Source organism: Chlorocebus sabaeus, chromosome 20, assembly GCF_047675955.1.
Source record: "Chlorocebus sabaeus isolate Y175 chromosome 20, mChlSab1.0.hap1, whole genome shotgun sequence".
NCBI lineage: Eukaryota > Metazoa > Chordata > Mammalia > Primates > Cercopithecidae > Chlorocebus > Chlorocebus sabaeus.
In genome coordinates, this window is record NC_132923.1 from 112,957,038 (window position 1) to 112,983,545 (window position 26,508).

A 26,508-nucleotide genomic window follows, 5' to 3' on the forward strand; every position below is an offset into this window, starting at 1 on the left:
GGTCTTGAACTCCTGGCCTCAAGCAATCATCCAGCCTTTGTTGGGATTACAGGCATGAGCTACCGCATCCGGCCTCACCAGAGGATTTTCGAAATACAGATCCGAGGGTCTCACCGGCAGAAATTCTGATTTCATTGATTTGGGATGCAGCCTGCACCTGGAGTTTTGCTTTGTTTTTAATGGCTTACATAAGCTAGAAGCTTGTTTTCTTCTATCTAAATGCCTGGATGCAGATTCCCCACGGACTGAGCTCCAGATCACTCCTGGAGGGTCAACCCTGAGCTTCAGGGTGTGAGACAGCCACCAGCACCTCCCTGTTCCTGCCAAGGACAGAGGGAACGATGACGTGAAAGGGGGCAAAGGGTGTCATCGGGGCAGCCACATGACTCTTGTCCCCGCTTGCTGTTGACAATACTAAGTCATATGACCACACCTAGCAGAAAGAGAGGCAAGGAGACATGTCATATATTGGGTGACCCATGAGTAAATTCTATTTCCCCCTGAGAATGGATATTGGACAACAATTAGCAGTTTCCGATGCAAATTCCCACAGCCTTATGTTCAAAAACTGGGCATGGAGATTTTTGAAAGCTCCTCTAGCTATTGTAATGAGAGCCAAAAAGAACAGCCATCCTCAGGGGTTGGGAAGAGAGGCAGGGGTCTGGGGTTCCTTCCCTGGCAAGTCCCTTCAGAGGGAAGGGAAAAGGTGGGGCCTGGTCCTAGGGTACCCCTGGGGATGGCTGGGTAGGGGGAGGGGCAGCTGCCCCTAATTACAGACTCCTTCTTCTCTGCCCCCAGAAGGGAAACAAACCCTTGAGGACCTGTGGTATGTGGGCACAGGGGAAAGCCTTTATATGCCCTTCCCATTTAATTGTCACAGCAGCCCTGTGAGGCCAGTGCTTTCATACCCCCATTTCACAGGTCAGGACAACTGAGGCTCAGAGTGGCATAAGTGCTGCTCTGATCGCACCAGCAAGTAAGCAACACAAAACTGCAACTGAAGGCCAGCCGTGGTGGTTCACGCCTATAATCCCAGCACTTTGGGAGGCCGAGGCGGGTGGATCACCTGAGGTCAGGAGTTCGAGACCAGCCTGGCCAACATGGGGAAACCCGTCTCTACTAAAAATACTAAAATTAACTGGGCGTGGTGGGGGCACTTGTAATCCCAGCTACTTGGGAGGCTGAGGCAGGGAGAGTTGCTTGAATCTGGGAGGCAGAGGTTGCAGTGAGCTAAGATCGCACCACTGCCCTCCAGCCTGGGCGACAGAGCAAGACTCCATCTCAAAAAACAAAACAAAACGAAACAAAAACCTGCAGCTGGAATCCCCGTCCGAGAGACTCCAGACCCCTCCCACTTGGAACACACTGCCTGCCACAGACCGCTGTGTCTCCACAGGTACAAAAATGACACAAGGATTGATCCCCGCCTCTTTCCTGCCGGAAAATACCGAATCACCAACAACTATGGGCTGCTGTCCCTGGAGATTAGGAGGTGAGACTGGGGACCTGGAAAGACCCATGACCCCGGACCCTGCCACCGCCAAGGCCAGAGCAGGGTCCCAAACCCTTCCTCAGAGCTGCGGCCTAGGTTCACCTTCTTCAGAAGTCTCTGGGGTGCTGGTGAAAATACTGATTCCTGGGACAGGACAGACCCTCCCCTTACCCCCAGAGATTCAGATTAAGCAGGTCTGGAACGGAGCCCAGGAATTGATATTTAACACACACCCACTATGTGATTCCGATGCCTTGGGATACATGGTGAGAAATTTGGACTCAGAGGCTGGCCGCGCGGACTGGACGCTGAACTAGGCATGCTGGGAAGGCTCCTTGTGGGGGAAAGAAAATACCATAATACACACACATATGCACCTGTGCACACACCTATGCACACATGCACATACACAGTGCACACACGTGCACACATGCACGTACACAGTGCTCACACGTGCTTGTATACACAGACGTACACATGTGAGGGGAAGCAATTACATGGGAGAGAGTTCAGCCTTTCAGGAGATGGTGAGTCCTAAGCATGGTGTTGAGGGAAGAGGCAGGGCACATGCGGGGAGGCCACATGGGGATATAAGGCGCGGTGGCTCATTAAATGAGATGATATGTGGCAGTCATCATTCCTATCAGCTGCCACACGTTGAGTTCCTCCCAGGTGCCAAGCCCTGTGCTAGGTGCTTTTCACATACAATCCAAAATCCCTGCCACCATGCTTGAGGGAGCACCCCATGTCACAGGCAACAAAACAGGCCCAGAAAGTGAGGGGTCTTGTACAGCTGCTGTGCGGCAGGGCCTGGTGTGAGCCATTTCTCTCTATCTGGGCTGTTTCCCAAACACCAAACCCTCCAGTTCAACCGACCCAGACCTCAGAGACACAAAGATAAGCAGAACACTCATCTTACCCTCCAAAACCGGGGAGACACAATTATCTGACCATATAACGGAGGCACCCCGTGGACTGCAGAGTCGGGGAAGGTGTGCAGGCCCAGGGGACCTCCAGGGGCAGGCAGAAGCAAGAGGGATTCCTGGAAGCAAGAGGGATTCCTGCGCTGAGTGACCGGCGCAAAAAGGAGGCATCAAGGGGCCTCTGCTTGCTAATGGGGCCAGAGGTGCCACATCCTGCCACCTCCTCTCTGTCACCAGGGTGCCCCTAGGATGGAGCTGGCCCAGGCTTCCACTGGGAACATGACAGGGTTGGCCTGGTTGGTGGTGAGACCCATATCTGAGACTGGGAACACCTGGGTGTCTGGCCCAGTTCTACCCAGATTGCAGTCTGCCTTGACCAAGTTTGTCTGTTGCTCTCTGAGAAGGAAGGAGCCTCCCGCTCCAGGATTCTTGTTTGAAGCTGAGTTGAATTCCATTTGCTCTGTGACTCTGCGAAAGTCACTTAACCTCTCTGATCCTCCAGAGTCAGCAATAACTGCAATGTGGCATATCATATTTTCAAAGCACTTTCTCCTGAGATGGTTTAGGTGGTGTCGTGTCCCCAGTTTTTCAGAGGGCACCGAAGCATGGAAAGGTGCAGTGGCCAACCTAAAAACACAGCTTTTCAGAGATTGTGACTGAAAAGACACACAGAGATTATGTCTCTTCCTGGCACCATGAGGCTTTCCTTAGTTCCAGCCTTTCCCACCCACATATGGGGACTCGTGTTTCCCATAGAGCCCAGCAGTCTTGGGAGAAACTTCTCCTTCTCTCCTTTTCAGATGCACCATTGAGGACTCAGCCACTTACACTGTGCGAGTGAAGAATGCCTATGGCCAGGCCTCCTCCTTCGCCAAAGTCCTCGTCCGCAGTAAGTCCTCCCATCCCCAACAGGCGGTCCGGGCCACAGCAAACCCAAGCTGAGCAGACAAGGACATGGGTCTGCGTGAGACCTGAGGAAAGGCTGTTGGCACAAGGCTGTTCAGCCTGGCATTGGGTGACCAGGGCAGCCCTGGAGACTCCCGCTTCCCTGGAGGCCTTCATAGCAGGTGATGGTCTCCTCCATCAGCCTGGCATGGGCTGATGGTGGAAGGCGAGTGAGGCAGGATCACCTGTTCCTGTGGGTTGGTGTCAAGAGCAACTGGGAGAGGGGAAGGGAATTGACCTCACCTGAGTCTTTGCTGTGTGCCAGACACCCTTGATGGTACCTGATTTCATCCTAAGTCAGATGGTGGCAGGGCTGGGACTTGAACTCAGCTCTCTCTGCAGAGTCATCACTGGCATGGTGGGCACCTTTGTGTGAACTGAGTGGATGAATTAGCGAAAGAGGCCCCTTTTCTGCAGGCAGGTGCAGCTCCCACTCCAGGGCACATGGCTTGGCAAATGGAAAGCAGACTGAATTTTAGCCCCCACGTTGCTCTCTCAGGGGATATCTTTGCGCAGAGCACAACCTACACAGCTGTTCAAGGCGAACCCACCTGCCCGCCATGCCAGAGAGCATGCTTGGCCCACCGGATTGTGCTTAGGTCGGGATCCATCTCAGGGCCTCTGGGAGGGTGGTCTGGCCCTGCCAATCCTACTGAGGGGTCCTCGGGGCAAAGGCCAAACCCCAGGAACTCCCCACCTGACCCTCACTGCCCCATGTGGGTTCTGGTGCACATTTTCCAGTTGGGCTTGGGCCCCTCCTGGAGGTCACCCCCTGGGCATCTAAAATCACAGCATAAAGCAGGGAGACACTCAGGAGTCAGCCAGACCTGAGTTCACATCCTGGCTCTGCCGCCGGCTGGCTGTGTAAACCTGGGAAGCCACCTCACTTCTCTGAGCCTCTATTTCCTCATCTGTGAAAGGAAGAATCCTACAATCCTACCACCTCTCTCAGATGCCCATGTTGATTAAATGAGGTGATAAGTCTTGGCATGTGGTACCCACTCCCATGACCAGGGCAGGGCACTGCCCAAGGGGGTCACACATTTGGGCCCAGAAGAATGCCGTGCCCTGAGTTCCAGGACCCCCGGGAGAGAGAAGCCCACACATGCACACACATACACACTCACACACACTCACACACACTCACACACTCACACACATGCACTCGTACACACACTCACACACTCACACACGCTCACACACATGCACACACATACACACTCACACATGCACTCACACACATGCACACATACACACTCACATACACTCACACACACTCACACACACTCACACTCACTCTAAGGCAGCTGTCTTGAGCAGTAGACAGGTGGATCCCAGCCCACCCTCCCTGCCTCTCATCAGACCTTGTTAAACTGTCCTGCACAGCCCTCTCCACCCACTGTCCTGTTCCCTAAATAGCTCTTCGGAGGCAGATCCTGCTGCCAGGCCAAGCTCTTGTGCAGAAATTTGAGCTGTCCCCACAGGCTGTGCCCAGAGTCAAGCCCAAGGTCAAGGACTGGGGCTCTGCCTCCCTCTGTCCACCCATCCTTCCCACCACTCCTTCCAGATCCCTGTCCCTCTCTCCATCAAGGCTGGCAGCTCCAGGGTCCACCAGGCTTGCTCTTGGCCCCAGACTCCAGCCAACCCCCTGCTCCTCCTACTCTACTCACCGCCACTACCACCCTCTTCTCTGCTCTTATGTCCATAGCAACTTGGGTGATTTTAGTGGCCTGGGGGGGAGCAGCCCTGAGTTCCAATCCTAACTCTTCCACTGACCTGTGTGATCTCGGGCAGCCTCCTGCCCTTCTCTGGACCTTGCTCAGGAAGGGCCTTTCCAGGGACCAGTGTCGTGTCATAGCTTCAGGCTGCTGGGGTGTTGTCTGAACAGCTGTGCCTCAGTTTTCTCATCTGTTTGAAGGATAATAATAGTACCAACTGACAGGGCTGTTGTGAAGATTAAATGAGTCAATGTGTTTAATTGGCTTGTTTAATCCTCACAGCATGGGGCAAGCACTGTGTGAGTGAGAGCTGCTGTTACTATTCTCTGGTGGTCTGTGGCAACATTACCTTGGATTTCACCCTTCAGCCCCTGGACTCTCTCAGTGCTGCCCCTCCCCCACCACTCTCCCTGATCCCACCAGAAATGCCCGCATCTCTGCGTCTCTGACTGGGCTTGACCGCTGTGAAGACAATGCATGATCCTGGGGGCAAGTTTGGGGAGACAAAGGAAACCAGTATGTGTTGAGAACCTGCCATGTGTCAGGCTATGGCTGGGGGCTTGGTTCATGTGAACGCGCTCATTCCTTGCCCCAGGTAGGAATTACTGTCCCATTTTACTGCTGAAGAAACTGAGGCACAGAGAGGTGAAAGAACTTTCCCAAAGCCACAAGGGGGAGCCACCAACAGACCAGGACTCGAACTCATATCCAAAGCCTATGTCCCCAAAATAGCATAGGAATGTGGGGTCTGAACCTTCTCCAACTCCATTTGCCTTTGGTTTTCAGCTTATCTGGGAAAGGATGCCGGCTTCGATTCAGAGATCTTCAAAAGTAAGTCATCTGGGGGAGCATGGGATTCTTTGTTCAGGCTTTGCTCCCCAACCCACTATGGTACCTGTTTAGAAAATAGACATCCCCTGCCCATAAAAGGATGTCCACCAGGGTTTGTCTATGAGCTGGTAACACTTGCACCTGACTTCTAAGGGCCGCAAGGTACCCCAGAGCTGTCCCCAGCTGCTAAACTGTCCTCTGACTAAAACTGGGTTTGAAAGGCAAAGCCAGAAAAACCAGTAAACTTGGCCTTCAGATGTTTGCTCTTTTGCTTCTCTGGCCCCTACCTAGATAAGTCTCTTCCCATCCTACCCCAAGGCCAGGTCCCCTTCTCCCAGTCAAGACCCAGAAGAGAGGGGATGCCCCAGAAAAGTCCTCACTCCTAAGTCCCAGGCCGGGCTGGCTGCCTCAAAAACTTCTGCCCCAAATTTCATTCCCGCCCCAGGATCGATGTTTGGCCCCCGCGTGGAATTCACCTCGGTGCTGAAGCCAGTCTTTGCTCGTGAGAAGGAACCCTTCTCCTTGTCATGCTTGTTTTCGGAAGATGTGTTAGATGCTGAGAGCATCCAGTGGTTCCGAGACGGTGAGGACCCCCAGTCCTGGCCCCCAGCCTCCAGAGCTAGCACCTCCAAAGCTCAACTCAGAGCCAGAGAGGACCCCTAGCGGAGAGACTCTCTCCAACCAGTACCAACTGAGCTGAAGAGGCAGAGGAGAGCAGGAGTACAGCCAGGTGTGGTCAGACCATGCCACCCCACAAATGGCCACCAAGCATCTGTGGGGTGCCAGGCGCTGGGCTGGGGCTGGGGCAGAGGGTAGGGGCAGATGTGCATGAGTCCAGGGGCTGTGTCCACCTGGGAGGAGGAAGGAGGGAGGAAGCCATCAGCACAATTGTACCCACCAGCACTGACCAAGCACCTGCTCAGCCATTTGCATGTATCGTTACCTCCCTAAGAGTGAGTGAGGGAGGCCAGGCGTGGTGGCTCACACCTGTAATCCTAGTACTCTGGGAGGCTGAGGCTGGTGGATCACCTGAAGTCAAGAGTTCAGGCCTGGCTAACATGGTGAAACTCCGTCTCTACTAAAAATACAAAAAATTAGCCAGGTGCAGTGATGGGTGCCTGTAATCCTAGCTACTCAGGAGGCTGAGGCAGGAGAATTGCTTGAACCTGGGAGGCAGAGGTTGCAGTGAGCCAAGATGGCATCACTGCACTCCAGCCTGGGGGACAAGAGCAAGACTCTGTCTCAAAAAAAAAAAAAAAAAAAAGTGAGTGAGGGCACTTAAAGCAATGGGAACAGAGCCCCAAGGTCAGGAGGCAGGAGGGCACCACAAGCGCTTGGGGCAAGCTGCGACAGTTTCATTGGACTTTTCAGAGTCAGGGTTGTGGTGCAGATAAACAGTTGCTGACCCGTGGGCTGGGAGGCCTCTGGGGACGTCTCAGGCAAGGCCTGGAGAAGCCTGGTCAGAGCCAAGGCAGGAAGATGTGGACCTCCTACCCCATCCATGACCAGGCCTATAGCCTAAGGACCCAGAGTAGAGTGCCCCTCTGGCACCCCCAGCTCTGAGCCCAGGGAGGCTGTACCTGCTGGGGCAGTAGGGAGTAGAGAAGCCATCAGGATCCCTGACAGCTGCAATAACAAGGCTGAGACGTTTTCCCAAACTTGTAGATCTTCCAGAATGGAGGTGCTGACCGGAGGGCAGAGTCTTCCCATGGGGTAAAGAGAAGAGCTGGCCCCACAGTGTGGCCTCAGGGCAGGGCCCGCCCCTGAGCCCTGGACTCCGCTTCTGAGTCCCCATCCACCTCCTAAGCTCCCCTCCCGTGAGCCCTCACTCTCCTCCCTGACCCCGAACCCCTCAACAAGTCCTCCACCCGCCTCACCGAGGCCCCAGCTCTCTCAGTGAGACCCAGGCCCTTTACTGAGCTCCCACCCCCCGCAAACGGGCCCTCCTTCTTTGAGTCCCCTGACCCATACAGGGACCCATCTCTCTTGCTCCTACTTCCTCAGAGAACCTACAACTCCTCACCTTGTCACTGGCTATGTCCCTAAACCCTCACTCCCTCATTGAGCCCCAGCCCCACACTGGCCCTTCCCTCCTCCCCAAGCCCTCTGCAAAGAAGAGTTCTCTGCTACCTTGGCAAAGCCCTGGAGGCCACCAGCTGCACCCAAGGCCTGAGCTGAGCCTCACCAGCCTCTCTGTCTACCTAGCCAGGGTCTCCAGGCCCCCCCGAGTTTCCACGGTTCCCCGGTGAGACCAGGACCCCCCACCAACTCAATGGCCCCCCACTTCCCCTCCACAGGGAGGCTACTGAGGTCCTCGAGACGTCGGAAGATCCTCTACGCAGACTGCCAGGCGTCCCTGAAGGTGTCCTGCACCTACAAGGAGGATGAGGGGCTCTACACGGTCCAGGTGCCCTCACCTTTCGGACCCCGGGAACAGAGCACCTACGTGCTTGTGAGAGGTGAGGGCATGGGTGTGTGTGAGGTGGCAGCAGAAGCCCAGAGACCAGGGCTCTGCCCCTCGTTTGCTGTGGAACCTTAGGCAAGGGCCCTGCTGTCTTAGGGCCTCAATTTCTCTGCCATAAAATCAGGGCCTTGGGTTAGGGTCTCCAAGACTCCACATGACATCCTGTGACTCTCCAAAGGGACGTGGCCTGAGACATAGCCTGGCTGGTGCCAAGGAGGCGGGGAGCTGAGTGTGGGGCTGGAGTGATTCTGGCCACTGCTTAGGGCCTGGGTTCATATCCTGGCTTTGTCGTTTCACCAGCTGGGTGACCTTGGGCAGGTCACTCACTCACCTCCGTGAGACTCAGTTTCCCCATCCAAAGAGGGGAAGGCTGCTCTGGGGCTGGAATTCATTATTCCACTTGTTCAGGTACTTGGTATAAAATGGGCCCCCAAGAAATGGTGCTGTCACCCTTCCCTCAGATACTGCTATGGGGGTGGGGGGACTAATATTCAGGCCCCAGTCCTCAAGATCAAAACTGAGCCCCTGGAGGATGGATGAGAAGAGGATGCCGGATGGGAGTGGGAAGGGCCTGTCACCAAATGGCCACTGACTAGAAGGGCCTCTGTCTCACCCGCGGGTTTCAGATGCTGAAGCCGAGAACCCCGGGGCCCCAGGCTCGCCGCTGAACGTCCGATGCCTGGATGTGAACAGAGACTGCCTCATCCTGACCTGGGCCCCGCCCAGTGACACCCGGGGCAACGCCATCACTGCCTACTCCATCGAGCGGTGAGTCGGCCTCTTGAGTGGCAGAGGCCCTAGGGCTAGAATTCTGTCTGGTTGTGGGAGCCACAGCAAAGAGGAGGCCCCATGCCTGGCCTCAGAGAAACCCCACAGCCCCGCTCCTCAGAACAGGACAGGAGGCAGGCTGTGCTGTGTCATTTAGGGGCAATGGAGGGGCATCCGTGCCTCCAAGTCTCTGTCACGCTGATACCTGGAATTCTACACTGGAGTCGGCTACTGCCCTGTGGACCCTCTAGAGCTGACCCGGAGGGGCAAAACAGGGAGTGCTTGAACCCTGAGCACAGTGGATTCGTGGGCTATTTTCCTTCCTGAATGACAGAGAGAGATGGAATAGCACTGATCCCAAAGGAGGAGGCAAACAGGTAGACAGCCCAGAACCTCCGGCCTCCTTCCTGTGTGGCCGGCTCTGAAGGCCCATCTTGAGGAAATAGCTAATGCTGCCACAGACGGGCTCATGACCATGCTAGGGGCACGCCTCATCTCTTTCCATCCTTACAACGACCCCGCTCTAAAGAGAAGGGGACTATCTAATGCCCCCTTCTGTGGATAGGGAAACCAAGGTATGTGGGGAGATGACTTTGCTCAAAGACACATTTGTCATTAGTGGTGGAGACAAGACTTGGACCCACATGTTATGACTACCCCAACCAGCTGGTAACAATAAGGGTAATGTGCACTGTCACACTGCCTGGGACAATGGTACCAAGAGGGTCCAGAGAGCCCAGGCTTGGAGGGTCAACCTGGAATGCACGCCAACTTAGGGAGGGGACAAGCTCAGGTGGATCCTAACCGTGTGACCTTGGGCAGGTCTGGTCACTCTCTGAGCCACAGACCCTCCATGTGTACAGTGAAGGTGACCACACATGCCCCCAGGACTTCCAGGGAGATGAAACAAGGGCTGGGTGTGGAGGGCACAGCACAGCCGTGGGCTCACGATGATCCCCCATGAAAGGCACTGCTGCTGGTCAGCATCAGGGATGGTGAAAAGGTCTCCCGGGGACCCGAAGTTGGAACCAGCCTCTTCTATTGGAGAGAAGAACTTTAATTGGTAGAGATGAGCTCGGCAGGCTCCCCCAGTTAAAGAAAAGCCCTCAGGCCGGGCGCGGTGGCTCATGCCTGTAATCCCAGCACTTTGGGAGGCCTAGGCGGGTGGATCACGAGATGTCAGGAGTTCGAGACCAGTCTGACCAACATGGTGAATCCCTGTCTCTACAAAAATATGAAAATTAGCCAGGTGGTAGTGGCGTGCGTCTGTTATCCCAGATACTCTGGAGGCTGAGGCATGAGGATTGCTTGAACCCGGGAGACGGAGGTTGTGGTGAGCGGGGATGGTGCCACTGCACTCCAGCCTGGCAACAAAACAAGACTCCGTCTAAAAAAAAAAAAAAAAAGAAAAGGAAAGTCCTCGTAGAGGCTCACATTGGGAAGGTGTGCGGCGTGGGCAGGGGCTGAAAGGGGGGTCTGTCTCCAACAGGTGCCAGGGTGACTCTGGGGAATGGGTCCCCTGCCATGAGGCCCCCGGAGGGACTTGTCGGTGCCCGATCCAAGGCCTCGTCGAAGGTCAGAGCTATCGGTTCCGGGTGAGAGCCATCAGCAAGGCGGGCAGCAGCCTCCCCTCCAAGGCCTCAGAGCTGGTTGTCATGGGCGACTATGATGCAGCCCGGAGGAAGACAGGTGGGTACAGAGGTCCTAAGCGACTTTCTAGAACATCAGTCAGGAAACCCTCAGGACTACCTCACACAGGAGACAATCCGGCCCTCGAGAACCCCGAGTCTGATGGAGGAAGCACAGCCCAGCCCTCAGTAAACACTAGTCTGACGAAGGAGACAAAGGCCAGCCCTCGAGAACTTCCAGTCTGATGGAGGAGGCACAATCCGGTCCTTAGGAACCCCTAACCTGAGAAGGAAGATACAACTAGTCTAATGGGCGAAACCAAACTGTCCATGGGAGAGACCAGTCTGAGGGAGCACCCCACCCCAGCACCTGTCAGATGTCCTTCAGCTCGAGTGTGGGGACACGGCCCTCTCAGCCCTCGGGAGCCACGCTGACTTGGCTAGAAGTTCCACCATGGCAGGGTGCCTGGCCCCAGGCGCCTCCTTCCTCCTCTCTGTCTCCACTTGTCCCAAGAGAAAGAGCGTCTACCAGGGCCTGAGAGCAGCAGGGCTCCACTTGGGACTCCTGAGAAAGCTGAGGTCAGAGGGCACCTGTCTGAGGTTGCACAGCGAGGGCTGCAAGGCCAGGACTGGGTCAGGGCAGGACGCAGAGCCTGGTGTGGGGTAGGCCCTGGCCTAACTCCTTCTGTCCCACCCCCCACCCTCCCATGCTCCCTTCTCATCCTAGAGATCCCCTTTGGTCTGGGAAACAAGATCACCATCAGCACAGACGATTTTGAAGGTATGCGGGACCCTCCTATGTAGTTCAGAATCTGTATCGTTCTGGAAACTCTGTATAGTTCTGGAAACTCTGTATCGTTCTGGAAACTCTGTATAGTTCTGGAATCTGTATAGTTCTAGAAACTCTGTATAGTTCTGGAATCTGTATAGTTCTGGAAACTCTATAGTTCTGGAAACTCTGTAGAGTTCTAGAAACTCTGTATAGTTCTGGAAACTCTGGGAGGTGAGCTGGCAAGAAGGCAGAAACTGTCCCTGTGCAGGGTGTGGGGGATTAGGGTAGGTGGGGCCTAGTCGGAGGCAGCCAGAGTGCTGGGGTCACTGTGGCCCATCTGGCTGTGGCCCTCCTGGAGGAGGCAACATGTTGGGAAAAGTCCTAGCCAGTATTGCTGGGTGACCTGGAGCCAATTACTACCCCTCTCTTGTGGATGGTTGGAGATGTAGTTCCCTCCTCCATGGAATGAGGCACTGAGATTAGGGGGTCTCTGAAGGCCCACCCATCTCGGCCCCGGGTGACTCTGATTCCAGATACTGTGACCATCCCCTCACCGCCAACCAATGTCCACGCCAGCGAGATCCGAGAGGCCTACGTGGTTCTGGCCTGGGAGGAGCCGAGGCCCCGGGGCAGAGCGCCACTGACATACTCCCTGGAGAAGGTAGGGGACCCCGAGGCCCCAGCCCCAGGCCAGCCTGAGAAACAGCATGCTGTGGGACCCTGGGCAGTGTCCCCTGGGGAGGCTGTCAGAGAATAAAAAAGAAGTCCCTGGCTGGAAGGGCCCAGGCATGGCCGCACACAGAGGCATGAGGATGGATTGAATAGCCTTTTGCGGCTACCTCTAGCCCTGGGAGGCCAGTCACTGCTGGTTGTTCCTGAGGCTGTTCATGGAAGTACACAAAATACAAGGCACAGACAACAATGACAATATGATCCACCACTTCCTGGGTACCTCCCTGCCCCCAGGTCGGCTGGCATCAGACCACGCACTGGGCCAAGCACTTCTTGGTGGGACTATGTTGGGAGGGAAATGAGACTGGTACCCTCCAGCCAGGGACAGGAACCAGCAGCACTTGCAGAGCCTACAGAGTGATTAGCACTAGGAGGTGGCTCTTACTGGGGATCGAGTGGGGTCAGGGGAGACCCCCGCGAGGATGCAGCAGGTCTTGTAGAGTGGACTTCACAGTGGAGGGGAGGCAGGATGGCGGAGTAGAAGACAGCATGGGTGTTAAAATCTGTTCAAATCCTGCCTTCTGCTGTGTGATCCTGAGTGAGTGTCCTAACTTCTCTGAGCCTCAGTTTCCTCCAGCATAGAATAGAGAACCTGCCCTGTGAAGATGAAATAAAACACAGCCCGCAGCCAGAGCCTGCAGTCCCCGGGATCTGTCAGTGCTTCCCAAGGAGGTGTTCTTGACTATCTCCCTGAAGTCACAGACTAAGTTTGTCTTCTCACTACTTTCTGTGCCCAGCACAATGCCTGGCACAAACTAGGTGGACAGAGAAGGTTTAGGGAATAAATGCATTTAAAATTTCCAGGGAGGAATCTCTGGCTCTGGTTATCCAAACGGGCCTCTCTTTTCACACTCATGGGTAGTCCTTTTTCTCTGACATAGGAAAGCTATAGATAATTGAGGACTGGTTTTGCGAGGTGGTAGGGTATCATGGTGGAGATGTTGGCATCAGACTGCTTGGGTTCAAATCCTATCTCTGCTACTTACCAGCTGTGTGACCTTGGGCAAGTTACTTAGTTTCTCTATACGCCTGTTTCTTCTTCCATAAAATGATAATAATCATACACAGCTTGTAGGGTTAATGTGAGGATCAAATTAATTAGCGCACATAAAGATTTAGAATAGAGCCTGGCACACAGTAGGAGCTCAGCAGTCTTCATGGTTTCTTATGGTGATTTCTTGTCCTACCTGGTCTAGGCCACTGACAGCCAGATGGGCTTGGGAGGGGAAGACCACAGAGGATGGAATCAGTGGGTCCTCTGGTGCTTCTAGGTCTTAGCTCTCTTGCCCAGACTCAGCAGAAACGATCTCTGGGTGCCTCTTTCATCTGTATCACCCTGGGCTCTTCACCCTTCATCTGCCCAGAGACTTGGAGTTTCTGGCTGCTTTCTGGGCCCCTGACACTGTGGAGAGTAAACAGATTTGCAGCTACCCACACCTGAGTGAAGTGAAATACGATATCCACCAGTTATTAGATGCAGAACTTTTGACCAAGTTACCGAAACTCTCTGAACCTGACTTCCCTCATCGGCAGAGAAATTAACACTTTCCTGCAGTGTTATTGTGAGAACTCATTCTTTCATTCATTCATTTGCCCCAGAAACATAGATGGAGCACCTGCCATGTGCCAGTGCTGTTCTCGGTCCTGGGGACACAGCAGTCAGGGGAGGGAGTGCCGATGATAAACGGGGTAAATCAGTAGAATATTACGCACAATAGTGAGTGGTAGGCGCTAAGGAGAAAGACGTCGAGCAGGGAGGGGAACTTGAAGTGTGGGGAGAGGAGCTGCTGACATTTTTAGATGGAGTGGCTGGAAGGGCCTCCCCACTCCCCAGGAAGGTGGGTTTTGAATAAAGGCCTACAGGAAGCCAGCCAAGAGATTTCTGGGGGAAGAACATTCCAGGCTGAGAGACCAGCAAGTGCGAAGGCCCGGACAGAGGTGGGTCTTGGGCCCTTAGGGAACAGCAGAGAGGCACAGAGACTAAGGGCAAAGGGAATGGTGGCCAGACAGACCGAGGGGTCAGGCCATGGGGAAGCTTTTGCTCTGAGGGAGACACGGGGCTTGGTAGAAGGGAACAGAGAACAAGACAGAAGGGGGTTATAGATAGAAACAGAAGGGAGACCAGCCAAGAGGCTATTCAGATCATTCAGGCACGAGGTACTGACAGCCTGCATCAAGGTTATGGTGGGGAGCATGAGGGCGATAAAGCATGGCTGGGTTCTGGGTAAATTTTGAAGAGTGAGTCAACTGGGTTTGTCGATGGAGCACATTTAGGGCATGAGACAAAAAGAGGAAGAGCCAAGGGTGGCTCTAGGGGTTTCACCCCAGGGACTGGAAGGATGGGGGCCACCAATGCACTGCAGGTGTGGGAAGCTCTGGAGCTGCATCGTGGACAGGCTGGACGTGAGGTCTCGGTAGGTATCCAGGTGGAGAGGCGAGGAGACAGATGGGGCAGAGCTCCGTGCTCAGGGGCAGCCTGGGCTGAGTATAGAGGATCATGAAAGCACATGGGCTGGGGACAGAGATCATGGGAGGTGACCAGCACAGAGCCGGTCTGGGCAACTGCTTAGCCAATGTGAGTTCCTCTATTTCTTCAGTCAGTCATAGGTAGTGGCACCTGGGAGGCCATCAGCACGGAAAGCCCTGTAAAATCTCCGAGATTCGCCGTTCTGGACCTGGAGAAAAAGAAGTCATATGTCTTCAGAGTGCGAGCAATGAACCAGTATGGCCTGAGCGATCCCTCAGAGCCCAGTGAGCCCATCGCCTTGCGGGGCCAACCAGGTACCCTCGTGATGCAGGGGGTCGGGGAGGAGGCAGGCCAGGCCAGGCTCAAGACCTGAAGCTGCAAGGATAAAGCCCTGCCCACTTCCCTGTCCCTGCTCCCTTCTACCCATCATGAAGCTGAAAAGCAATTTGACCTCAGGCCTGGGGAGTTTTAAGACATCAGAAATTACATTTCTCTGGGCAGGAGGCTCATGGAGGGAGACAGCCTTCTGCTTTTTTCCAGATCAGCAATGAATGGGTTACAGAGTGCAGCCGGGTCCTGCACAGCAGCTGTGCAAGCAAGTGGTCCCTCCATTCTACAGGTCTCTGGCCTGCCCCTAGATCCTGCAGCTCACTCCCAAGCAACCCCCGGCACCCTGCCTGGTGGGAGTTGAGCTGTCCCGCCCGAGCCCTGGCTTACCAGGCAGGACACTGCTCATCTGCAGCATAACGGGGGACCTGGGAGAGTCATTTCCAAGCTGCACACCTTGCTGTCCTCAACTGGCAAACCCATTGTGGGTTTTTTTGGTTTTTTTTTTTTTTTTTTTTTTTTTTTTTGAGATGGAGTCTCGCTCTGTCGCCCAGGCTGGAATGCAGTGGCGCGATCTCCACTCACTTCAAGCTCCGCCTCCCAGGTTCACGCCATTCTCCTGCTTCAGCCTCCCGAGTAGCTGGGACTACAGGCGCCTGCCACCGCACCCAGCTAATTTTTGTATTTTTAGTAGAGATGGGATTTCACCGTGTTAGCCATGATGATCTCGATCTCCTGACCTCATGATCCGCCCGTCTCGGCCTCCCAAAGTGGTGGGATTACAGGCGTGAGCCATGGCACCTGGCCCAAACCCATTGTTTTAAAGGGCCTCGTTACTGCTCCTACCTCTCTGGCTCCTTCCTGAGTCTCCCAATTGCAACTCCATCCTGACCCCAGCTTCCCAGGGCTCCCACCTCTGAGACCTCTGGATTCTGAGATTCTTTACCCTTTCATCAGATTTGAAGGTTCTCTGTAGCTGCCATCACAACCAGCCCTTTAAGGAACCTTTCTACAGTGCCACCTATGCAAGAAAAGCCTGGTTTGCTGAAGGTCCCATTTGGAGAAGATTTCAAAGTTCTAGATTTGTTCTGCTTCAATAATTTAGAAGGGAAAAAGTACACACATGCACATGCACACACACACGCACACACAGCACGTATGAACAAGTTGGTGAGCAAGTGGTGTTTTTCTTTAATTCTGGTGAACATTTGGATTTGATTTGGGGCCTGGCCAGTGAGCAGTTTGTCATCAGATGTGGGCAGTCTCTGGACTATAAACCAGACTTAAATTGTAGCAGGCAAGGCTCTGGTATAATTCAGAAAGGAAGGGAGGGCAGAGCTAGAGGTGAAACCTTCAAAGAGGTGAGGGGTGAAGACCTGGGATAGGCAGGACCCTTAGGAATAAGAAGAGAGGAGAAAAAATGGAGCAGGTCAAGGAACAGAAGCTTGGAGGAGTCCAATGTTTGGGGGCCAAAAGAAAATAGAGAACCACCAAAGGATGTGTAAGGAATTTAGAAATAAAACGAGAACTAGGAAGATCATGCACCTGCCATCCATCAGTCCATCTATCCATCTATTCATTCATCTATCCATTTATTCATCCATGAATCCACCTGTCCACTCATCCATCCATTCATCCATCCATCTATCCATCCATTCATCCATCAATCTATCCATCCATCCATCATCCATCCATCCATCCATCCATCCATCCATCCATCCATCCATCCATCTATCCATCCATCCATCTATTCATCCACGTATCCACCTGTCCATCCATCCATCCATTCATCCATCCATCCATCCATCCATCCAACCAACCATCTATCCATCCATTCATTCAACCAACCATCCATCTATCCATTAAACAAGTTACAGCAGCCCCTACCTCAAGGAGCTTAGTTTCAGGGAGCCACGAAAATCGGTAGAGAAGTTTCAAGGAAAGAAAACTGAGATTAAAGATAAGGACTGAGGAAAGCTATCAGATTTCATGACTTTTGAGTGAGAGAGAGTGTGTGTGTAAGGGTGAATGAGTGAGTATGCTTTTGTGCTTTAGTGAGGAAGCAGAGATGCTCGGAGGTAAGGGGAGAGAGGACTTTTAGGATACACTTCTGGGTCTACGGAAGAGTTCCCAAAGTCCCCAGCAGGTCAGGAATTCATGCACCTTGATTGCTGTGGGAGCTCCTTCTGGCTTCTCCCCATGCTCCTCCCCTTCCCCAGCCTGTCAGAGCCACGTAACTCAACCCTCTCATTCAGCCCATGTTTCTATTTTTTAGCTACCCTCCCTCCTCCAGCTCAAGTTCAAGCTTTCCGAGACACGCAGACCTCTGTCACCCTGACATGGGATCCCGTGAAAGACCCAGAGCTTCTGGGTTATTACATCTACTCCCGAGAGGTGGGGTCATCTGAGTGGCAAACAGTTAACAACAAACCCATCCAAGGCACCAGGTACGTCTGCCCACCTGTATCAGTCTGTTCTCACACTGCTATAAAGACATACCTGAGACTGGGTGATTTCTTTCATAGAGAGGTTTAATCAGCTCACAGTTCTGTGAGCTGTACGGGCCTCTGCTTCTGGGGAGGCCTCAGGAAACTTATGATTGTGGAGGAAGGCGAGGGGGAAGGAAGCATGTCTTACATGGCGGGAGCAGGAGAGAGAGAAAGAGCAAAACGGGAAGTGCTACACACTTCCAAACAACCAGATCTCATGAGAACTTGCTCCCTGTCTTGAGAACAGCAAAGGGGAAATCCATCCCGACAATCCAATCTCCTCCCACGAGATCCCTCCCCCAACACTGGGGATTACAATTCAACATGAGATTTGGGGGCAGGCACAGAGTCAAACCAGATCACCCCCCTTCCTGCACCAGGCATCCTTGAAGCGGGGCCATAATAATAATGGAGCCCAGCGTTTCGCAGTATTTACCCTGCATCAGGTACTGTTCTAGCATTATTCCTATGTGAGGTCATCTAGTTCTACCTGCAAGCCTATACGTGTAGGACTATTATTTTTATTATTTTACAGATGAAGAAACTGAGGCTTGGAGAGGTTACATAAGGTTACATAGGCCGGGTGTGGTGGCTCACACCTGTAATCCCAGCACTTTGGGAGGCCGAGGCAGGTGGATCACGAGGTCAGGAGATCGAGACCATCCTGGCTAACATGGTGAAACCCCGTCTCTACTAAAAATACAAAAAATTAGCCGGGCATGCCAGCGGGCGCCTGTAGTCCCAGCTACTCGGGAGGCTGAGGCAGGAGAATGGTGTGAACCCGGGAGGCGGAGCTTACAGTGAGCTGAGATGGCGCCACTGCACTCCAGCCTGGGAGACAGCAAGACTCTGTCTCAAAAAAAAAAAAAAAAGGTTACATAACTTGCCAAAGCCCCTGTAGCTTAGTAAGTGGCAGGACTGGGACTTGAACCCAGATGGTCTTTTTCAACAAACCTCATTGAGAATGTGCTATTTGCAGGACTCCATGGATAGAGATGACAATGCCTTGGTCTCATCCCTCCAGGAGCTTACAGCCAGAGAGAGGTGGGGAAGGCAGAGCAGTGGAGAGCTTTGGAGCCAGGGAGGCCTGCGTTCAGGCTCCACACCACCCCTCACCCTTTCTGTATTAGTCAGGGTTCTCTAGAGGGACGGACTAACAGGATAGATGTACATATGAAAGGGAGTTTATTAAGGAGTATTGACTCACACAGTCACGAGGTAAAGTCCTACAACTGGCTGCCTGCAAGCTGAGGAGCAAGGAAGCGTGTTCAAGTCCTAAAACCTCAAAGGTAGGGAGGCCAACAGTGCAGCCTTCAGTTTGTGGCCAAAGGCCTGAGAGCTCCCAGCAAACCACTGGTGTAAGTCTGAGTCCAAAAGCTGAAGAAATTGGAGTCCAATTTTCAAGGGCAGGAAACATCCAACAAGGAAGAAAGATGAAGGCCTAAAGATCATCCAGTCTCCTCCGTCCATATTCTTCCACTGCTTTATCCTAGTCATGCTGGCAGCTGATTGGATGGTACCCACCCAGATTGAGGGTGGGTCTGCCTCTCCCAGTCCACTGACTCAAATGGTAATATTCTTTGGCAACACCCTCCCAGACACACCCAGAAACAATACTTTGCATCCTTCAACCAATCCAGTTGACACTCAACCGTCACCCTCCCTGAGCATCAGTTCCTTCCTCTGTAAACCAGGAGGGTGGGGCCACATTCCTGGCCTCTGGACATTCCAACTCACACTCCACCCTGAGGTTCACTCCTCATCCCCTGGCCCTGAAAGACCCTCATCCTAGCAGGCACAGTGAGTATTGGGGCTTCTGGGCTGGTAACTTCTCTTGATATAGGAGCTCTGTCGGGGAGGGGGCTTAGGTGATAATACGTCTCCCTTCCCTTTCCATCAGACAACTTGCCAAGCCCTGAGCACACCTGACTGGGCTGCCTGCACCCTGGGCCATGAGCCAAGGTCATCTGACCGAGAAAAAGGAACAACCCCAGTGCCCCATTGGTCTTTGGTTCCTCACAGTTAGCTGTGAGGGGTCCCTCATAATTTGTTACCAGAAACAGATAAAATTCCCAAGCTGGAGAATAATCAGGTTTTTGACAAATTAGCTCAGAGTCAAGCTTATGCCTAGAATAAGACCTCTCCTCCAACTTGCATTCAGCTGTGCTTCCCTGAAGGGGAGGGCAGGGGTTGGAGGGCTGGTATGAATGGGGTGGCATGACCAAGGGAAGTGGCATACAGAAGTGAAGGTGGCATGCTGCTCTGGCATGTCCAGAGAACTTGTCCCATATGTGCATGTCATCTGTTACATGTGTCATGACTGGAAAGAGGCTAAACCCTGCTGCCCAGGAGTTGGAGCCTGGGGCAACAGCAGAAAGGGAGCTAAGTTGGGCTGTGGTGGCCCAGGTCACTGTGGAATCATCAGGCTCCACAGAGCCTGGCTCGCAAAAATGTCTGAATGAATGAATGAATGAATGAATGAATGAATGAATGAATGGTGGGTGGGCAGGTGCTACACTGGTGCTCAGGAGACCTGGCTACCATCTGGGCTGAGCCCCTAATTGGCTGTGTACTCTTGGCCATCTCTGCCTCTGTGGTAGTGCTTCCCTACTCGTAACATGAAAAAACTGGATCGTTTCACCCCTAAGGACCCTTCCAACACCCAAGACTTTGTCCTCATCTCCAAAAAAGGGATAAGTAACAGCATCTTCCTCAGAGGGTGTTGTGAGGAGCACCTGGTGGATAGACATAAAGTGAGTGCCAGACAAGGGCACGCTGCTATTGGCATTATCGTCATTGTCATCTGTTGTCAACGGGGTCTGGTCTGGGGAGTCATCCCAGCCTCCCCTATTCAGGTGCTGCCTGACCATCACCCACTTCAGTGCTCCCTCTGTCCCATAAAGGCATGTTCCCCCTTTAGAGGCATTTGTCCCCAAGCAGAGAGCTTGCTGCTCTGCCAGCTGTCAACACTTGATGTAACTGAAGTCCTGGGGACTCCTCAGGGACCACTAGCTGAGAGGAGCTCCCTGCAAAACAAGATTTGCTCTAGGAGGCCGGGCGCGGTGGCTCACGCCTGTAATCCCAGCACTTTGGGAGGCCGAGGCGGGCGGATCACGAGGTCAGGAGATCGAGACCATCCTGGCTAACACGGTGAAACCCCGTCTCTACTAAAAATGCAAAAAAATTAGCCGGGCGAGGTGGCGGGCGCCTGTAGTCCCGGCTACCCGGGAGGCTGAGGCAGGAGAATGGCGTGAACCCGGGAGGCGGAGCTTGCAGTGAGCCGAGATCGCGCCACTGCACTCCAGCCTGGGCGACTGAGCCAGACTCCGTCTCAAAAAAAAAAAAAAAAAAAAAGATTTGCTCTAGGAGAATGTTGATAGGTAAAAAGAGAGAGAGGGCCACAATTTGGGTCTTATCAAGAAGGGACAGGATGAAAAGGACATTTTTCTCTAAGCCAGAGCATCCTTGCGTGTCTCTGGATGACAGCTCTCTTTGAGGGCTCTGAAAGGACTCCGTGTTTTTGCATCACAGCATTAGTGCAGGCATTAACAGCCACATGTTCTTTTTCAAGGACAAAGCCCAAAGTCTTGAAGATGTACCATGTGGTGCTGGGTCCAGGGTTGGCTGCCTTTGCTTTAAATTAGGACCTTTCCTAGCGTGTTTGCATGTTAAGGGTGGATCTGGAAAAGCAAACATCCTTTAAAACCCTTAGGTCTACCCCCTCCACGGTGTCATCTCGGGCATTGCCATGGGATCAAGGGCAATATTTTTAGGAAGAATTGACCTGGAACTTTCAAATTCTACCACGCTGGTGACCACTTATTCCACAAAGTTGTTCTAGAAAGTTTGGGAATGTCTCCAGGCTGTTTGTACATCCATGAAAGCTGCACGTTTCCCTCCCAGGTTTACAGTTCCCGGGCTGAGGACGGGCAAGGAGTACGAGTTTTGTGTCAGGTCAGTCAGCGAGGCTGGGGTAGGCGAGAGCTCAGCTGCCACCGAGCCCATCAGGGTCAAGCAGGCTCTGGGTGAGTCCAAGGGCAGGTCCAGTCTGCAAACCTCCCTGGGCTGGGCGGGGAGCTGGGGCTCATAGACCACATCTTGGAGGGCCCAGTCCTGGTGGCTTGTGGCACATATGACCTCTGAGGGAAACTGGAACTGGCCCTGGCTGCCCTTTCCTTTGGGAAGGAAGTAACCATGGCTTGAGGTCATGGGATGAGGCCTGAGTAGCTCTAGCAGGTGGGGAAGCCTTCAGGCCCAGAAACCTGAGGCTCTGATGCCCTCCTGAGGGCACAGATACTGCTGGCTCAAGGAAAAACCCCTGGAGTAGGGCGGGCACCAACTAGGGGAGGCTCATCGGCTCCCTCGGGCCCCACTGTCCAATCCAGCCACCCTAGGGAGCAGCTGGCCTCACCTCCTTACCTCCCTGTAGCTACCCCGTCTGCCCCATATGGCTTTGCCCTTCTGAACTGCGGGAAGAATGAAATGGTCATTGGGTGGAAACCCCCCAAGCGTCGTGGAGGTGGCAAGATCCTGGGCTACTTCCTGGACCAGCATGACTCAGAAGAGCTGGACTGGCACGCGGTTAATCAGCAGCCCATCCCCACCCGGGTCTGCAAGGTAAGGCTGGAAGGTGGCCCCAGCCTGTGTCATGACTGGTTTAGCAGAGACCAGAGGGCAGTACTTGAGTCCTGGAGTCTGACAGAATCTGACAGAGGTCTCAAGTTCCCCTGCCTCAGCCATCCAGATCATTTTCCAGTGCTGACCCACCTTGAACAGAACTGTTTAGAGCCCCCAAGAATCCCAGCACTTTGGGGGGCTGAGGCGGGTGCATTGCTTGAGCTCAGGAGTTCGAGACCAGTCTGCAACATGTTCAAAACCCTGTCTCTACAAAAAATACAAAAATTAGCTGAGTGTGGTGGCACGCACCTGTAGTCCTGGCTACTCGAGAGGCTGACACGGGAGGACTGCATGAACCCAGAAGGTTGAGGCTGCAGTGAGCCATGTTCATGCCACCGCACTCCAGCCTGGGTGACAAAGTGAGACCATGTTTCAAAAAATAAACACAAAAGCAAAGCCCCCACAGACCTCCTGCTCTGAGTCGCTGCCCATCCCTCCCCCAGCCTCAGTCTCACAGTTTGTGTTTCTGCTCTTCAAGGTTAGTGACCTTCGTGAAGGCCACTTTTATGAGTTCCGTGCCCGGGCTGCCAACTGGGCAGGTGTTGGTGAGCTGTCGGCACCCAGCAGCCTGTTCGAGTGCAAAGAGTGGACAATGCCCCAGCCAGGTGAGAGGCCTGCGGGCCTGAAGTCCAGTGCCTGCCCTTCCCTCCTTCCCCAAACCTACCCAATGAGATGAAGGCCGCAGCACTCCTCTGTGCATTCAGGCTTGCGCTGTTTGTCCTGCACCCCAGGCCCCCGGCCCTTCCACAAACCCACTCTGTAATTCCTGACACAAATGGAGTTCTAAGCCTGTCTTAAAGGACCCCTGATCTGGGCCATCTACTGGCCCAGCACAAACTATTTCCCAACTCGAGACCCTGCCTGCTTCTGGACATAGACCAATCTCCAGCCCAAAAGGTGCGCTGCTAGGGTGAGCAACTAGTCCTGGTTTGCCTGAGACTTTCAGTTTACTACTGAAAATCCCATGTCCCAGGAACCCTCTTAGTCTTGGACAAAGGGACAGTTGGCCACCCTACCCACTGTTCCCATTAACCCTGTAAGCCTTCTCACAAATGAGCCCCTCACCTCCCACTGAGGAAGGAGAATCACACCTTTCCATCATTTTGTTCAGCTCAGTTCTGTTTTCTACACAAAACCTCTACCTGAGTGGCAGATAACTAAAACGTGTGATGCTTTTGACAGCAACAATTATAAACAACTAATATTTATCGGGTACCTACTAGGTACCAAACACTTTTCATAAATTATCTCACTAATGCTCACAAAAGCACTATATTATAAGAGTTATTATTATCCCCATTTTACAGATGGGGGGACAGGAACAAAGAGGCTAAGTATCTCGCCCAAAGTCCCCAGATCTGGAAGAGGTGGAGTTTTGACACGAACCCCAGAGGTCTGACTCTAGAAGTTACACCCTTGGCCCCCACACTAAACACTGAAGCACTTTAGAATGATTAGTGCTGTCTGGGATGGGGATGGGGAAGGTCAGGGAAGCTACTAGGAGGAGGGGAGGCTGAGCACATTTTGAAAAGTGAACCCTGTTTCAGGCCCAGAGCCAAGCTTTGTCATGATGCCAAGGTTGGCCCGGGCTTGGCGACACCCAGAGCAGGCCCTTCCTGGCTTGACTGTGACTGATGGATTGACAAGCTTGTTGACTGACTGCTGGGCTTGCTGCCCACCTGGCTGGCTGCCTGGCTGCCCAACTCACACATCTCTGCCCATCTCTCATTTGTCACAGGCCCCCCGTACGATGTACGGGTGTCCGAGGTGCGGGCCACATCCCTGGTGCTGCAGTGGGAGCCCCCATTGTATACGGGAGCTGGGCCTGTCACAGGCTATCACGTCAGTTTCCAGGAGGAAGGCTCTGAGCAGTGGAAGCCAGTCACCCCGGGCCCCATCTCTGGCACCCACCTGAGGGTAAGTTCTTATGCCTTCATCTTCTGACTGGCCCTGAGCCTTCCCTGCCACTAGAACATTAGCACCGGAATGACCTCCAGACATCGTTGCCCTCACTTAATGGCAGCAGAGGACCAGAGAGGAAGAGCGATTTACCTAGGGTCACACAGCAAGTTGGAGGTGGGTCTGGCTGGCTGGTGCCCATATCCTGCTCCACGCTAGGCAGGCGCCTCCGTAAAGACTCACTTGCTATCAGCCAGGTATATCACCATTTGCACATGCATGCCCCTTGACCCCGGAATTCTGCTCCTGGGATTGAATTCTAGAAAGGTAATTAGGCAAATGTGCAAAGATCTAAGGATAAGGATGCTTCTTATAGCCTTGTTTATAATGGCCCAAGCTGGAAACAACTGAAACATCCATTAGTAGGGGTGTTGCTTAAGTTCATCACAGTGTACCTTAAAAGTAGAATCCTGTGCCAGGCAGTATAAAGAATAAGGCAGTTAAAGGAACAAGACGGTATAAAGAATGGAGATGGGCAGGGCATGGTGGCTCATTCCTTTAATCTCAGCACTCTGAGGAGGCCAAGGTGGGAGGATTGCTGAAGCCCAGGAGTTCGAGACCAGACTGGGAAACATGGAGAAACTTCATCTCTACAAAAAAAAAAAAAATTAGCCAGATGTGGTGGTATACACCTGTAGTCGCAGCTACTCGGGAGTATCACCTGAAGTGAGAGGATCACCTGAGCCCAGAAAGGTCCAGGCTGCAGAGAGCCATGATCATACCATTACACTCCAGCATGAGGGACAGAGCAAGACCCTGTCTCAAAAAAAAAAGAATGAGGTGGACCTACATGCATGTATTAACACAAAAAGGTATCCATCCTATGTGGCTCAGAAAAACAAAGCAGAATACAGAGTAGGATATTTATATGTGAATAGCATATAATATATATAACATGTTATATATAGCATAGATAAATAAACATGTATGCATGAGTGCAAAGAGTGGACAATGCCCCAGCCAGGTGAGACGCCTACAGGCCTGACAGAGGTCTCAAGTCCCCTGCCTCAGCCATCCAGATCAGTTTCCAGTGCAGACCCACCTTGAACAGAACTGTTTAGAGCCCCCAAGCATCCCAGCACTTTGGGAGGCTAAGGCTACATGTTCCTTAATTTAAATGAGAAACTAACTCTAGAGTCTTTGGCTGAATGAGAAGTCTAGCAGAATCACTGGTTTTGTTCTGGAGTGGCGGTTGCTTTAACTTCCACCTGTGCGGGAGGTGAGGAAATCACAGAGTCTTCTCCTGGCCTAACCAAGACAATTCACAAACACTTAGACATGTCAGGAAACAAAGATGTCACTTGAAGCATTATTAGCAGACACAAATTACTACCTTAGACAACCAATCAGAGTTAGACTTCCAGGTGACTGAAGGCCACTTTCACAGGCCATAGTGTCTACACCTAAGGCCAGCGTGTCTCAGGGCCTCCTTTATTTGAGGAATATTTGTAAGAATGTGATGTGGATTAGGTTCCATTTTCTGCAGCCCTAGGGAAAGGTGAAGTATTTCTCCAGCCCGTTTTCCTGGGTGCTTTTCCCCAGCAGGCAGGAAGATACGCAGTTTTCAAGCCCATTCATCAACATTCCATTAGGGAGCGGCCAGAGGAAAGAAGGCAGGCTCAAGAAGCCCGTAACAATGGGAAAGAATAAGATACTAACAAATAGGATAGGTGCATGTCCTGTTTCTACCTGGATTGTGTCCTTGTAAAAGTCTAAAAAGATTTTGCCCAGGCGCGGTGGAGGCTCATGCCTGTTAATCCCAGCACTCTAGGAGGCAGATCTCCTGAGGTCAGGAGTTCGAGACCAGCCTGGCCAACATAGTGAAACCTCGTTTCTACAACAAAAATACAAAAATCAGCCACATGTGATGGCGCATGCCTGTAGTCCCAGCTATGCAGAAGGCTGAGGCAGGAGAATCACTTGAACCTGGGAGGCGGAGGTTGCAGTGAGCCGAGATCGCACCACTGCACTCCAGCCTGGGCCACAGAGCAAGATTCCATCTCAAAAAAAAAAATCTCTAAAAAGATTTTTACCTTGGCCGGGCACGGTGACTCACACCTGTAATCCCAGCACTTTGGGAGGCTGAGATGGGCAGATCAAGAGGTCAGGAGATCGAGACCATCCGGGGTAACACAGTGAAACCCCATCTCTACTAAAAATACAAAAAATTAGCCGGGCGTGGTGGCGGGCACCTGTAGTCCCAGCTACTTGGGAGGTGGAGGCAAAAGAATGGCGTGAACCCGAGAGGTGGAGCTTGCAGTGAGCTGAGATGTGCCACTGCACTCCTGCCTGGGCAACAGGGCGAGACTCCGTCTC

At 53.0% G+C, this 26,508-nt stretch overlaps 1 protein-coding gene and 1 long non-coding RNA gene across 2 annotated transcripts in view; one reads left to right on the forward strand and one right to left on the reverse strand.

Annotated features, from left to right (window-relative positions):
* The window catches only part of MYOM3 (myomesin 3), a 60,123-nt gene that overhangs the window by 11,302 nt on the left and 22,313 nt on the right, over window positions 1-26,508 (forward strand). Inside the window, exons 6-20 of the mRNA XM_007980039.3 lie at window positions 1,397-1,492; window positions 3,216-3,304; window positions 5,865-5,909; window positions 6,355-6,492; window positions 8,207-8,368; window positions 9,000-9,141; window positions 10,631-10,830; window positions 11,497-11,550; window positions 12,075-12,202; window positions 14,871-15,054; window positions 17,343-17,514; window positions 21,460-21,581; window positions 21,986-22,173; window positions 22,712-22,838; window positions 23,972-24,150. Of these exons, the coding sequence (XP_007978230.3) occupies window positions 1,397-1,492; window positions 3,216-3,304; window positions 5,865-5,909; window positions 6,355-6,492; window positions 8,207-8,368; window positions 9,000-9,141; window positions 10,631-10,830; window positions 11,497-11,550; window positions 12,075-12,202; window positions 14,871-15,054; window positions 17,343-17,514; window positions 21,460-21,581; window positions 21,986-22,173; window positions 22,712-22,838; window positions 23,972-24,150 (2,026 nt within the window). The remainder of the gene's footprint in view (window positions 1-1,396; window positions 1,493-3,215; window positions 3,305-5,864; window positions 5,910-6,354; window positions 6,493-8,206; window positions 8,369-8,999; window positions 9,142-10,630; window positions 10,831-11,496; window positions 11,551-12,074; window positions 12,203-14,870; window positions 15,055-17,342; window positions 17,515-21,459; window positions 21,582-21,985; window positions 22,174-22,711; window positions 22,839-23,971; window positions 24,151-26,508) is intronic.
* LOC103225379 (uncharacterized) overlaps window positions 13,908-26,508 on the reverse strand; it is a 68,101-nt gene continuing 55,500 nt past the window's right edge. Inside the window, exon 4 of the long non-coding RNA XR_494455.3 lies at window positions 13,908-14,948. This is a non-coding gene — a long non-coding RNA (uncharacterized lncRNA). The remainder of the gene's footprint in view (window positions 14,949-26,508) is intronic.